At 47.0% G+C, this 14,293-nt stretch overlaps 1 protein-coding gene across 1 annotated transcript; it reads left to right on the plus strand.

Annotated features, from left to right (window-relative positions):
• Positions 1-8,529: 8,529 nt before the first annotated feature.
• LOC142558096 (carbohydrate sulfotransferase 1-like) lies at positions 8,530-10,549 on the plus strand. Its single transcript, XM_075670257.1, has one exon. The coding sequence runs from the start codon at positions 8,583-8,585 to the stop codon at positions 10,155-10,157; it is 1,575 nt and encodes a 524-aa protein (XP_075526372.1). The 5' UTR covers positions 8,530-8,582; the 3' UTR covers positions 10,158-10,549.
• Positions 10,550-14,293: the final 3,744 nt, after the last annotated feature.

Consider the following 14,293-nt stretch of genomic DNA (forward strand, 5'->3'; position numbering starts at 1 on the left):
ATGTACTTTCTCTCGCAGTCATGCTAGACTGATGAACTGCATGTAAATACTGTAAGTAAACCCATATTCCCTTCATCAACGTCCTCAGCGTGGATAAGTTGCACGACGGCATGGGCCAGCTACCTTCGAATTCATGCCGGACTCCAATCTTGACAAAGGGTTACGAACGATGGGATTGAGTCCCCAATCTTGACAAAGGGTTACGAACGATGGGATTGAGTCCCCAATCCTAACAACTGGCTGACAGCGGCGAGATGGACTTTGCGACGTGGTGCTGTGTCTGCGGTGAGTGCTTGGTTCTTGGTTTGACTCTCTAGGCTTCATTTTGTGGTTCTGTTTAGAACAGTAGGGAAGCTAGATTGTTGAGTGTTAGCTAGGTTGTGTTTTAGCTAGATTTAGCGACCAGATCAAGGCAGTAACGCAGCAATCATGGAGTTAAGGAGACTGCTGAGAGACGAATTGTTGATTGTTGGTGAGGAACTGGGCCTAGATGTACGCAACGAAATGCTAAAAGCGGAATTATTGGAGCTAATTTCCATACAGGCCAGTGAGGAAGAAATTGAAATGGGATTGGAACTTCTTAAAAAAATGAGAGAAACGGGAAAGAGAGAGAGAAGAACGGGACAGAGAGAGAGAGAGAGAGGAACGCGATAAAGATCGCGAGTTAAGAAAAAAGCAACTTGAACTTGAAAGCAAACGTTTGGAGTTGTCTCAAGGAAGTGAAAGGGCTCTGGGACGATCAAGTGAGGCAGAATCGTACCGCATGGACAGGCTATTAAAGCCATTTGAGGTCGGGACCCACATAGGCTTGTTCCTAAGCAATTTCGAAAGGACTTGCGAGAAGATGAACTTCGGCCTGAGTACATGGCCACAGCGGTTGTTGTCTATGTTGCCGTGTGAGGCGGCGGAAGTAATCGCCAGACTCATTGCACAGGATGCATATGATTATGCGAAAGTTAAGGCTAGTCTTCTGAAGAAATACCGCCTTTCAGCCGAAGCTTTTCGGCAAAGGTTTAGAAGCACAGGCAAGAAAGATAGCGAGGGGTATCCGGAGTTTGCATACGGCTTAAAGGCCAACCTAGTCGAGTGGCTGAAAAGCGCGGAAGCGTACCACAGCAGAGACATGATCATTGAATGCACGTGTCTAGAGCAGCTTTACAAAAGCATCCTCCAAGCTGTGAAACTGTGGGTGCAAGACAGAGGGAATGTAAACACTGTGGATAGGGCGGCTGAATTAGCCGAAGAGTACTCAACGCGTAGAAAGTTGAACGCAGAGGACGAAAATTGGGACGGTCGAAATGGACCGCGGGAACCATTTCCGTTCAAAAAGGGTTCCCAGAATAGACGGCCGGAGCCTGTAGAAGTGGAGGAAAAGCCAGCAGAAAAGAGCGAGGAAAAACCTAACGGGGGAACCGTACAAGAAGAGCAGAAAAGAAAATTCGAATCATTTAGACCGATCCGCTGCTATAAGTGCCACAAACTGGGACATATCGCTGTGAACTGTGGAAAGCCTAGCGTAGTTTTTTTTCCTACGTAGATAAAAAAGACGAGAATATGGAACTTTTAAGCCCATATCTTCACGACCTGCAAGTTAATGGCAAACCATGCCGGGTGCTAAGAGACAGTGCCGCCACGATGGACATTGTCCATCCGTCTTACGTGATGGTAGATGACTTTACTGGAGAAGTAGCATGGATCAGACAGGTTGCAGAAGAACACAGCGTGTGTCTGCCCATGGCCAAAGTCAAAATCAGTGGACCATTCGGGGAGCTAGTGACCGAGGCTGCAGTTTCCAAATTTTTCTCACTGCACTACCCTTACATTTTTTCGAATCGTTCGAATCAGTTACTGCGTGAAAAAGGGCTTAAACTGGGAGAGGGCGTAGTACAGGCACTGACGCGAGGCCAAGCTCGTAAAATCGCGTCGCTTTCGGCTGAAAATGCACAAGCTGCTCCAGCGGAAGCAGCACAAGAGACAACTTCATTACCCGAATCCGAACTAAGCCCGAGGGACAAAAATACAGTTTAGGAAAGTCTGCCAGGTGACCAGCTCAATGAGAGCGTATCGCCAGGGTGTCAAAGTTCACCCCTGCAGGAAGAGCCCGCTGATGCACTCGCAAGCGAGACAGGGTCATTGTTATCACCGGCCTCAAAGAACTTTGATCAGCTCTTACGTGTGGATAGAGAGTCACTGGCAGCCGAGCAAAAGAATGATGACAGCTTCGCTAAATTACACCACGCAGCAAAAGAGAGCATTGCTAGGCGTAACGTGACTATACATGAGAGAGGAGGATTGTTGTATCGGCACTACAGAGATCGAAAGGGTAGGATTTTAGATCAGTTAGTCGTACCTACTAAGTACAAAAAGGACCTTTTGAGTCTCTGTCATGGAAATGGGTGGTCCGGCCACCTAGGCATAAACAAATCAAAGGAAAGATTGCTTATGGAATACTACTGGCCTGGCTGTTTCAAAGATGTAGAAAACTTTGTAAGATCATGCGACGCCTGCCAGCGCTCGGGTAAACCAGGAGAGACATGGAAAGCTCCACTAAAGGTTGTGCCCTTAATAACAGAACCTTTCAGACGACTTGTGATAGACACGGTAGGGCCTCTACCAAAAACAAAATCGGGTTACAGGTACTTATTTACCATGCTGTGGCCGGCTACAACGTTTCCAGAAGCAATCCCTCTGAAAGAGCTCAGCTCCACCGAAATAGTAGACGCGCTTTTGAGTGTTTGCACGAGTTGGGTTACCAGCCGAAATTAGGCGGATCAAGGGTCAGTATTCACCAGCGCATGGACTTCCACATTCTTGCAAAAGTGCGGGGTAAAGTTAATACACAGTTCCGTCTATCACCCTCAGTCAAACAGTGTAGAGAGATGACATTCAGTGCTTAAGCGAGTTTTGCGTGCGCTCTGTTACGAGCACAAGGAGGACTGGGAGAACTGTCTGCCGGCAACTTTGTTTGCTTTGCGAACGGTTCCACATGAGGCTACAGGGTTCTCGCCAGCAGAACTTGTGTATGGGAGGACACTCCGTTCTCCACTGAGATTTAAGAGATGTGGGAAGAAAGAGGAGAGAGTCCAACGGTGGTTGAATACGTGCTAGATTTGCTGGAACGGCTAAGCGCAACCCAAAAACTAGTCGAAAAGAACATGGGAGTAGTTCAAAAGAACGCCAAATTCTATTACGACAAAAATGCGAGGCTTCGTACGTTTAACGCCAGAGACCAGGTAATGATCCTGAAACCTTCAAGAAAGAACAGGCTTGAAGTTCACGGGGACGGGCCCGTTAAAGTGTTGCACAAACTTTCAGATACTAACTATGCTCTGAAAATGCCCGGTCGCTGGAATGAGGTGAGCATATATCACTGCAATTTGATGAAGCCGTATATAGAGCGGAGCGGAGTCGTTAACTATACCATCAAAGAGCAGGATGGCACTAGTACCAAGTTTAAGGAGTATAGGGCGACCCCCAACAAAGAGAACAGGCTGGCTTCAGAAAGGTATATTCTACAGCGATTCACATCCATGTCATCAATCAGGCAACAGAGAAATCTGCGGAGTACATTAAACCTTTCCACATGGCTTTCATAGGTGATGAAAATACATTTGATTCAGTAGAGATACGGGTAATCATGAATGCATCGTGTAATCAATAGTACAGGAGGCACGCGTGAATATATTGGGGTATATCTACAAGTATATACAAAAGAAAAGTAGAAAATTACCTATCAAGAAAGGGTGAGGCAAGGAGACAATTATTACAGTGGTACTCATTGCATGCTTATAAGTATTCAAGACTGGGAGGGATTAGCAGTGAAGATCAAAGGAGAATATATCAGCAACCTTTTGTGTGCAGATGACAATTGTTCTATTCATCAGTACTGGGGATAAATTGCAGCCAATGAATGAGGACTTTAACCAAGAAAGTGTAGGAGTTGGGTTGAAGATTAATATACAGAAGACAAAGATAACGTTCAATAACCTGGCAAGAGAATAATAATTCATGATAGCCAGTCAGCCTCTAGAGTCTGTACAGCAGTACGTTTATCGAAGTCGACCATGAGAAGGAAATTCACTCTAACCCATTTTTATTATTCCGTATATACGGTAGGCATCACAATATCTTGACTTGGAGCTTACTACTGTCGTTGAAACGAAAGGTGTACAATCACTGCATTCTGCCGGTGCTAACATATCGGGCAGAAACTTAGAACTTAGATGCCTTAGAACAAGATAAGGGCCGCGCACCGAACGGTCGAAATAACAATGCAACTTGTGAAACCGTCGAGGGACTGGCAAGTGTAAAAAGCAAGCTCAACGCATGCACGAAGTCGACTACTTCCGCATCGCACGATTTAAAATTCACAAAAGAGAGAAAAAATAACTAAGCCAAAGCAGAGCTGTTCGCTGATCACTCATTTTTCTTATTATTGCTAAAAGCTTGTGAATGACAAGAAATGCGAACGTCCACATCCATTTTACTTGGTTCCACCCAAGGAGGCTTAAAAAAAGTTGACGCGGTTCCACCAAATCTTAGGATGTCCGGCAACGTCTAAGAGCGGGCATATTCCTTGATACAGAAACCAGCACTCGCCTTTCGGGGGCCGACCGGGCGCAAGGGGATCTGACGATCATGGCTCAATCTCGCGCCGACAAGGAGGAAAGTGGGGAGGCAGCTCGGGAGGCAGGGAGGAGCGGCTTCTTCTCCACCAGCAGCAGCGTACTTTGCGCGGCGCCGCGCGGTCGCGCGCGCCGTATCTTTAAAGCGATCTGCGGACGGCTTATACATTTGTGCGTGGTTTGTTCGCGCCGCTGTTTGCGCTGAAGCGATAGACAGCACGAAGGCCACTTCGCTCGCTGCTGCTGCCGCGCTTGCTCACGCCAGCGTTTTGACAGCGAGTGTCCGCGGTCATCGAGTGTGATGTGTTCATGCTTGCCTGTGCGCTTTCACACCAAGCTTGTTAATTCGGATAGTAAGCGAATGTTTGCAAATTTATACGGCCCATAAAACTGCTACCCTTGCATCGTATAGCTGTCTACTAATTTACTATCGCAATTGATGCCTCGCCTTTCGTACGAAACTGCGATGTTTTTTTTTTCTTTCTTTTTTTTTGCATGAGGCCACGATCGCACACATAATCCTCTCGTGCTAAAGGCGACGAGCTCTTTGAGAAGTTTCACGTATGTGTCACATGACAGTTTTCTGCGTTCTTTCCTCTCTTTGAGGCAAAGTGTTAAACTGTTCCCCCCCCCCCCCCACCTTCCGTCTTTTGAATCGGCCCAGAGTCCCCTGTAATCCCTCGCAGTAGCTCACGCTACTTGAAAACTGTGCGGCATTGTGCCGCCTGCATGAACGACCCAGGCTGATCACGTTTTAACATTTTTTGTCGCAGTTCAAATGCCTCGTCGTTTTAGCATAGACCACTTGACGTAACATAGGTACGCACGATTTAATAGCATTTAGTCGCAGATAACGTCACAACTCGTTTATCTCTCGATTACGCCCTTTAAGTACCTATGTAGAAACCAACAAACGGGACGTCGCATAAGCTCGCCTCGAACGGACGCTGTAGAAATTACGCCGTTTCCGTCATATGATAGTCATCATAGTCGTCGTCGTTTTGCTGCTGTCATCACGCACACAGCTATTATCTTTGCACAAACGCTTTGATCGAATGCTTTCGGGAATCCTGAACAATGCTGGATAGCAAACTACCTGTAAAATGCGTCGCATGTTGTTCCTCACGGTGCTTGATAAATGTGCAATTTTAATGCGTAAGCATTCTTTGGCGAGCACATAGCTCAGCAAAATCTGTTTTTCCCCTGACGCCTTATATCTGCAAAATAAATGCGTGATTGGTCAACATATGTATTCGTTATAACAGGGTAATTGCAGATTATTGGTAGCGTTAGAAAAAAAAACAGTCGCAGTTTGGCCCGAAAGACGAAGCATCCACTGCGACATCAAATTAGTAGACTGCTATACGAAGTACTGATAGTAGCTAGTTTTATCAGCCATTCAAATTCTAAACATTGGCTCTCTAACGAAATTAAAAGAAAGCGCGGTTTCACACGCGCACAAGCAAACATGAACTCGTCTCACTCAATCACCGCGGAAACTCGCTGTCAAAATGCTGCAGCGAGGAAATGCGGCAGCAGCAGCGAGCGAATTGACCTTCGTGCTGCGTCTCGCTTCAACGTGAACTAAGCGGTAGGAACACAGTGCACACGAAGCTATCGGCCCTCGATGCGCCTAGACTCTGTCCCTACCGCATATCATTTTCGAGATAGGGCCCACACGACGGCGACGATGGCAGAAATGCGCCTGGAGTTTCCATAGAGTTGCTATCGCAATAAAAGGAAAATAAAAAAGGAAGATAATGAAGAAAAGCTGCGGTGTGGCAAAAAAGCGGTTGTGACGGCGTTACGCCTCATTTTATACAATATATTTGCAAAATAAATGCATAATTGGTCATGCCAACGCATGTAATTATTATAATTAAGTAATATAATATAAGTAATATAATAGAGTAACGAATGGTAGCGATGGGCAGATATTAATAAGTTAGCTAAACAAGTAAACAAAAGTAAAGTAGCAGCCCAGCCAAAGAACGCTTACCCTTAGCTTAGCGGCTACGGTGTTGCGCTGCTAACCACGAGGTCGCGGGATCAAATCCCAGCCACGGCGGCCGCATTTCGATGGGCGCGAAATGCAGGAACGCCCGTGTCCCGCGCATTGGAGACACGTCAGAGATCCCTTGGCGGTCAAAATTAACCCGTACTCCCCGACTACGGTGTGCCTCATAATGAAATTGTGGTTCTGGCACGTAATACTCCAGAATTCAATTCAAAGAATGTTACGCATTAAACGACGATTCTCATAATTTCTTTAGCAATTTTTCCACTAAAGAATTGAAACGGGTAATTGCCAAGTCACAGTACTGAGTACTGCCACGTGTACCATGTCCGTGTCGAGCTACATTTGCGGGCAACTTTCTGTGGCAGTGAAGGGAAAGCTACGCGGGCGGAGCTTCTGCTAGTGTCTCGCTGGACCAAGTAGTCCGGCAGCGTTTGACAGAGCTTTTGGTCTGTCGGAACAGATAAAGAATCGGCTTGGTTTCCTTGTGTGATTATTTTCCTTGTGTAAAAACGCGCAAAAGAAAAGAAAAAGCAGAAATTAAGTCAGACTTAACACTCCCTGGTCGATTCTACTTTTTTCTTTTTTATCTGCTGTAGATAAGATGTATGTCCCGGCAAATTCTGCCACACCTCAAACATCCAGTGCTATATGATGTAGGAATGTGACCGAAACAGTGATATCCCCCCGCATCCCCCCACACCGCACCGGAGCATTAGGAGACCAAGCTCACCAAACTCAGCCTTGGGGGTTGAGTAGTGCAGGTTGAGACTGGAGCGTAAAGTTTATAAAGACAGCTCTCCAACCTATTACTTAAAGGCAGCGTTTAATGATATAGGCCTCGTCAAGAAGCACGCTTCGCCTGTGTTCTATTGCCGGACCTCGTTGGCATTGTCGCACTGCCGTGTATAGACGTGTGAACAAAGTGAAAATCACGAGCGCACTTCATTTTTCGGAAGTTAGCATGCATACTAAAACCTCCGAAGTTTCTCAGCATAAACAGAGAGCTTGCAAAGAAGTCCGAGACGATCACAGGTTCATTGTGCGAACGAACACACCGCGTTTTCTTGCCTACTGCCAACACCTCAGTTATATATGATCTGTCTGTTACTATGATAGGCATGTGTAGAGCATGGAGCCCTCGTGTGCTACGGGCGGTTTGTTTCTGTGCATGATTAGGTCTCGCATTCTATCTGCAGAGTGGCTCGGAACAGGATTAGCACGAAAGTGCGCACAGAAACATACAGCAACATATGGACACAGCCACGTACACAAGGTGCCCCTTTTTTTATCGGTTTCTTAGCGTTGATGCAAGCAGCACTGACAGCTGCAGCCTGGCATAGAAAATGCATCGAAAGCTCGCGGAATATAAAACAAGTTTTACGACTTCGCGGAGGCGCTCTCGCACAAGGCGCGTTTGCAGGCCCGCTCTTCGCTGACGAATAGGACGTGTCGGAGACAGGTATTTAGACCATATTGTGTGGCGAACACGCGTAACTTGCATGTCTTTCTTGTATTTTTTTTTCGTTCTCCTTGCGTTCTACCTCGGCAGCCATTACAAACCGAAAGCTGGCTCACGACCACCGGGAAGGAAAGAAAAAAAAATGTCAAGAAGAAGGCTAAAAAAAATAGACGAGGACCTTCAAGTTTACCTCTCTTGTGTCCGTACCGCACCTCAAACGACACGAGCGCGCGCTGGAAGAAGTTGAATGCGGCATCATACGTTTACCGGCTGCGAAAGCCCTCGACAAAGGACATGGGCTGGGCCGCCCTTTCCGTCTTCTTTCCTTTCTTTCTCTTTTTTTTGTCGTCTAGCTGTACGTGTGCGGCGACGTGTAGATTTCGATCACCACAACGCCGTGACATCCCACTTACCGAACAGTGGAACTTGATATGCGGCACGCTGACGGTTCCTGAACCATGCGAGAAGGAAAGCCACAATGCTGATTTTACCTCGACTGTGGGTGAGGCTCCTTCCCAGAGCAGCTCTGGGCTCATTGGTCGCTCTTTCCTGCATCGCTCTGATTGGTCAATTGAGCCCGATCATATCGTACCACACGCAGAACCTCGCCATCTACGTGAATCGAGGTTCTCAATCAGCCGGCATTGAAAGCCGCCGTCGGATTGCCACCAAGCGTGCCTACCGAGGTGCCGAGCCCGTGGAGTTGCCCCTTGCTTTGTTTCCTCAAGAAGATACGGAAGGCGACATCCTACGACGTGAATTGAATAACGTCGCCGCGAAGACAGAAAAACGATCGAGAGTAGCAAGCGCACAAACCGGTGTTTCGGAAAACTCGACGGTACCGCATATACTCGACTCCCTCACGAAGGCACCTGCAGTGAGAACTCCCCACCTCGACTATGCAGACGTGATGCTTAGACCTCCAGGTATCAGTAAGCTTCCTCCGATAACCAGCTTACGACGCGTTTCAAAGCCTTTGGCCAAAGTTGACATTAGACGAAACTCGAGCATCGTCCAGAGAAACCACACTTCAGTCAAGGCGAAGGTCGTGCCAGACAGAGTTGCGGAAGCAAGAGGCAACAAACCGGGTGCCAACGAAACGGTGCTGCCCAAGATTCCAGACAATTACGTCATTGTCGATCCAGCTAAGAAAAAGCTAATCCTCTTGCTCGCCTATTTCCGGTCGGGTTCGTCCTTCCTCGGAGGGCTTTTGTCATCGGCGAGCAACATGACCTTCTTCAGTTACGAACCGCTCAGCCTTTTGAGCACTGCCGAGCGCCTGGACCCTCAGAATGCTCCGCGCGGTCTGGAAATCCTCGCAAACCACCTGACGTGCCAGTTCCCGCGCATGTCCGACTATCTGGCAGTGGCCCCCAAGCGCTGGAACCACTACGCTCCGAACTCGTTTCTCATGAGGCTGTGCGGTCGCAAGGTCAAGGTGTGTCTCAACCCAGAGTTCATGGCGGACGTGTGCCGACGCTCGCCTGTGCAGGTCGCCAAGGTGACCCGGCTCAGCGTTGTCCAAGTGCTGCACTGGTTGCGGTTGAATGCTCCTCTAAGGGGAAGCCTGAAAGTCGTGTACCTCGTTCGCGATCCGCGTGGAATGATCTCTTCCAGGAACTTCATGTCCTGGTGCAGAAAGTCCGCCGTTTGCAGTAAGGCCAAGAACCTCTGCAGGGAAATGGAGGAAGATCTGGACGCTTTCGAAGAGCTCAGAGAACTTCTCCCGGAAGCGACGGTGCGCGTGCGTTACGAGGACATCGCGAAGCGGCCGATCAACGAGTCGATGGCTCTCTTTCGCGCTCTCGGCTTGGAGTTCTCGGCTGGCGTGACTGAGTTTCTCAGAACTCACACGGTGGTGAACGACACCAAAGTTCTTCGGAACCCTTACTCAACGGTGAGACGATCCAGTGCCACCGCGTTCATGTGGACCAAGAAGCTCAACTGGGATCGCGTGAATGAGATTCAGACCGCGTGCGCTCCAATCTTGACGCGACTCGGCTACAAAGTGTTCCGGAACCAGGAAGAGCTCAAGAACGTGTCTCTTAGTTAACGGCTCTGGTTCAACACATGAGTGTAAGGCGACTGCGACTAGGTCACGAAAATAGCCTCTCATTGGGGCCAGCTGTGGTTGCACTTTAGCGTTTTTATCGCGCGTTAGAACCACGTGCCCATACGGTAATTCTCTGACATAAATATAAGCAGAAGGTGCGTGAACCGCTTGTGCGCCATGCGTGGTCACTCGCGGAGCATGTGCGGCACGCGCTCATGAATGAACTAAACTCTCACGTTGTCAAGCAGTCGGCTCCGCTTACAGGACCAGACCACGTGGTCCGTGTCGCTTACTCTTCTGCACTTAGCGCAACATAAACAGCACGCCCAACCTTAAACGCCCATGGTGTAGTGTTACAATTTTGTACCTACGCTATAAAGGAAGGTAGTTTCTGTGCGGTCAAGATTGTTTCTTTTTTTAATCTTAACGTCTGTTAAGCAGGCTTCTTTTACCTGGAAGCCAGAAAACCTGGTCTTTGTCACTACTGGTGTGTCCTTAATCATGTGCACGAGTTTATTTTGCCTGTAAATTACATTCAACTTAACATTAGTACATTTCTTTTGTGCACCATGCACTTGTGCGTTTCGTGTTGGCCAGAAAGCCGGATCGGTAGCAGTGTGCCAGGCGTGTCACGAACGAAGATTGTGTCTCTGAGCATGTTTCACAAATAGAAAAAAGAATGGTACACGAGCGACCACGAAATGATTAGATGACATCCTTCATAGAAAAAAGACACGGTGTTGTATCAAAACTGAAGGCACAGTCTCATGGAGTGTATGAAACTGTATGCAAAATTTCTTGTCATTTATCGTAGGTAAAGAGAAAGTCCTACAAAAGCGACTAACGAAGCGTCAACTCAATGTTTGAACCCTGCTACCTGCAAGCTTGTGTCTTCAGAAGAATAAGAAAGATAAAGAGTACATGAAAGGAAACAAAAAGTATGAGAAACCGCATAAGGGCAACGAAAACTTACTGACTTGCACACAGTCAAGCAAGTATGCCTGCTGCTCCAGTATAGCGAAAACCAGCGAAGCTCTAGTTGCACGAACCCCCCCCCCCCCCCACAGGGTTTGCTTGAAAGGCCCAATAAAACGGCTTTCCGAGCACCGTTATAACATGGCGCATCCATGTGAGGTCTAGCTAAACAACGCGCTCAGAAATGCGCACAGCACATGTTCAATGCCTGCACAACAATCACAATGCGGGCGAGACGTCTAGCTCGTCTGCTGTGGGACAACAATGACGGTGTTCAAGCCACCAGATGGGTGACATACGTTAAGCTTTATCTGCAGTTACGTCACACTGAATGACAATTACTCGCCTGATGCGGTGCGCTTCTTAACTTCTCACACATTTCTCTGACTCAAGTCCTACGGAACAAATACACGACGACAATGCGCACAGGCTCAATCGAGAAAAACGTCGATTCTTTTCCTTTTTTCTTTAAAACACGAGCGTCCCTTTGTCGTGCCTACCTGCTATACTCTCAACTGAGAGCGGCGGTATTAAAAATAAAATTGTAAATAATTGATCGACGCAATTCCCAGAAAAGGGGTTGTTTTAAAGCGAAATCACTCCGCCAATGCCTTGTGAAAGTAACAGTCTGAACGCAGGTAAGCTATAAACTATCAGCTGTGAATATTTGCGCCCAAGTGTGCTGCTCACATAGTTAGGAACATATCATCGTATACATTAACTGTTAGGTGGTGGGAATTTTGGGAGCGTACGAGTCTGCGCTTCTCGCTTGTCCTGCAGGTCCCATTTTTCAAGCCGAGTTATCAGACTTCTATCACAGTGCAGTGTTACGCCATGCTTCCTAACCTGCTGACGCCTTGCAAAACCTCATTAGTTTAACAGGACTCGCAGGATTTCACTAGGAAGAAGTTCTGGACTATGGAGAAACATTAACTTCCGCCACTCGAGAAAGCAGTGCTACACGTACGGTTTATCTTTGTTAAATATCTCGTGGAGTGAATTGTGTTCTCATGAATCATAACGCGGTAGTCAACCAAATTTAGTACCGAAATATTTTAACATTTAGAACTTGCATGTTCTGTGGCGTATGTGAAAAGCCTGGTTTCCTTAATTTATTCCCACATGGACAACATACGAATATTGGCGACTTAACACAAGACAACCACAGAACTCTGATGTTTACTTACCTAGTAGTAGCTGGAGCAATAACACTGAAAAACCACGCGCTGCAAGCCTGCCACCACATAATGCCTAATTACTTCGTCTCCTTGTTCTGACATTTCCATAACAAGCTTTCATTCTTACAAAGCAAGCCTTGTCGTGAGGTACCAAGAGTCTATATCTGTGACGTGGCTATAGACCGAACACCTGATAGTGCTCATTTATTCACACCTCAGGTATTTTTGCTGTTTGTTCGATTACCGTTCTGTTAAAGACGATCGCACAAGATGCACAAGTGCGTCTTTCCACACGTTTCGCCTGACGCAACGAAGATGACGGAAATCAGGCTGCAACAGTAAATAAGGTGTCAGCGTACAGTATCGTGTCACCAGGGCTGCTGCCCTTCGTTCCTCACACTCTCCGAGCTATTAAAACGGGTCTCTTGGTTTTACACAGTGCTTTTAGCCGGAGTTCGGCCGTCTTGCATAGGGCAGGTAGATACGTGGGAAGGCCGGTTTATGAAAGTTATATTGTCTGCCACATCTGAAGCGTGACACTGCTAGCGTCACGGTAACGAACGCTTGCATTGTACACTCATCGTTTTCGTCTTCCAATTCACAAGAGCGTTTACAGAGCAGACGCTGGCGCATATTTCAAATGAAAAATAAACTTTATTGAAACAACGTTACAGGATGAAACAGTCGTTTAACATCCCCCTTGCACGAGGGTCGGACCAAAAGATGAAATAAAAAGCAGTATCATGATCTTACAACAGAAGGCAACGTTCTGGTACTGTGCGTATTTTTTTTTTCTTCTCCAAGCATTCAAGCGTTTAAAGCAGACGCCGCAGCTGCGAACAGGAACAAATAAGTTAAGAAACGTACAAGACGAGCTCCATTACCGGCTAGTGTGCGTTCTTTTGATCTTGCTTATCTATTCGCATCTGCGGGCATGTTAACCTCAAAGCTCCAACTAGCGAGCAAGACGTTCTCCAAGCATGTCTATTACCAATGCGATGACATCAACCAGAAAACAAAGAGTGTTGTGCGTGTATGTTACAAGTGCGAAACACAGAACATGAGTGAATACACATGCAGTGATCTCCGAGATTTTAGCATAGAATGTGTTGCTGCAATAACATTGCGAAATTTTGCTGACACATATTGTTTTAAGCGATATTAGCGGTACTTGCGGTGGTCCTTGCATTCGATCACCTTCACCTGTGTTAATGAACCAGTGATAGCCTCTCGACTAGTAATTCCCGTTTTCGCACATTTCACCTTGCTCACGCAAACCATCTCATTGAGATTCGCACACACAACAAATGGAGACATCTAGCGGCCTGCCATAGTGCGAAGGTGACAGCTGCACATGCGTTCATCTGTTTACAAATACATCTTAAACTGTACGCCACTATTCGAAAGCAACGAGTTCTGTCACGTCTTGCGTTACTCCACCATACGTATGTTTCCTTCTTTCTTTCATTGATTTCCCGCATAGCATATTCCCTGCCATACCCTCCTCCTCGCTTTTTTTTTTCACTTGAGAATTCGCCGCAATTGCGACCACGACAAACAAGGCAACATTCGCCAGAGTAATGAACGTAGGCAAGGTTTGCACACTGCACACTACGTCTGTTACGCGATCATGTCATACAGAGACGTGGCCATCACTGTGGCAAGCGTGCATTGGCCACACCTGCGATGACATTATCATGGCCTTGACCGTGTTGTAAAACGAGCTCGCAGTAAAAGAGAGAAAGCGTAACGGAGTGTTTAACGAACCGTCTGGGACATGAGTAGGAGAAGCAGAGGGCGAAAACTACGCTTCATTTTCCGCAGCTTCGGCACTACTGATATGCCACTAATATAGGAATGGCAAAAATTGGCTACATTTGGTGTTTGTATACTCACTTACAAGGCAACTAATGTACTAGCTCCAACAAGATGCTTTATATGTAAAGGCCTAAATACGAATACAGAAACGCAACTTTTTATCTG

Source organism: Dermacentor variabilis, chromosome 9, assembly GCF_050947875.1.
Source record: "Dermacentor variabilis isolate Ectoservices chromosome 9, ASM5094787v1, whole genome shotgun sequence".
Classification (NCBI taxonomy): Eukaryota; Metazoa; Arthropoda; class Arachnida; order Ixodida; family Ixodidae; genus Dermacentor; species Dermacentor variabilis.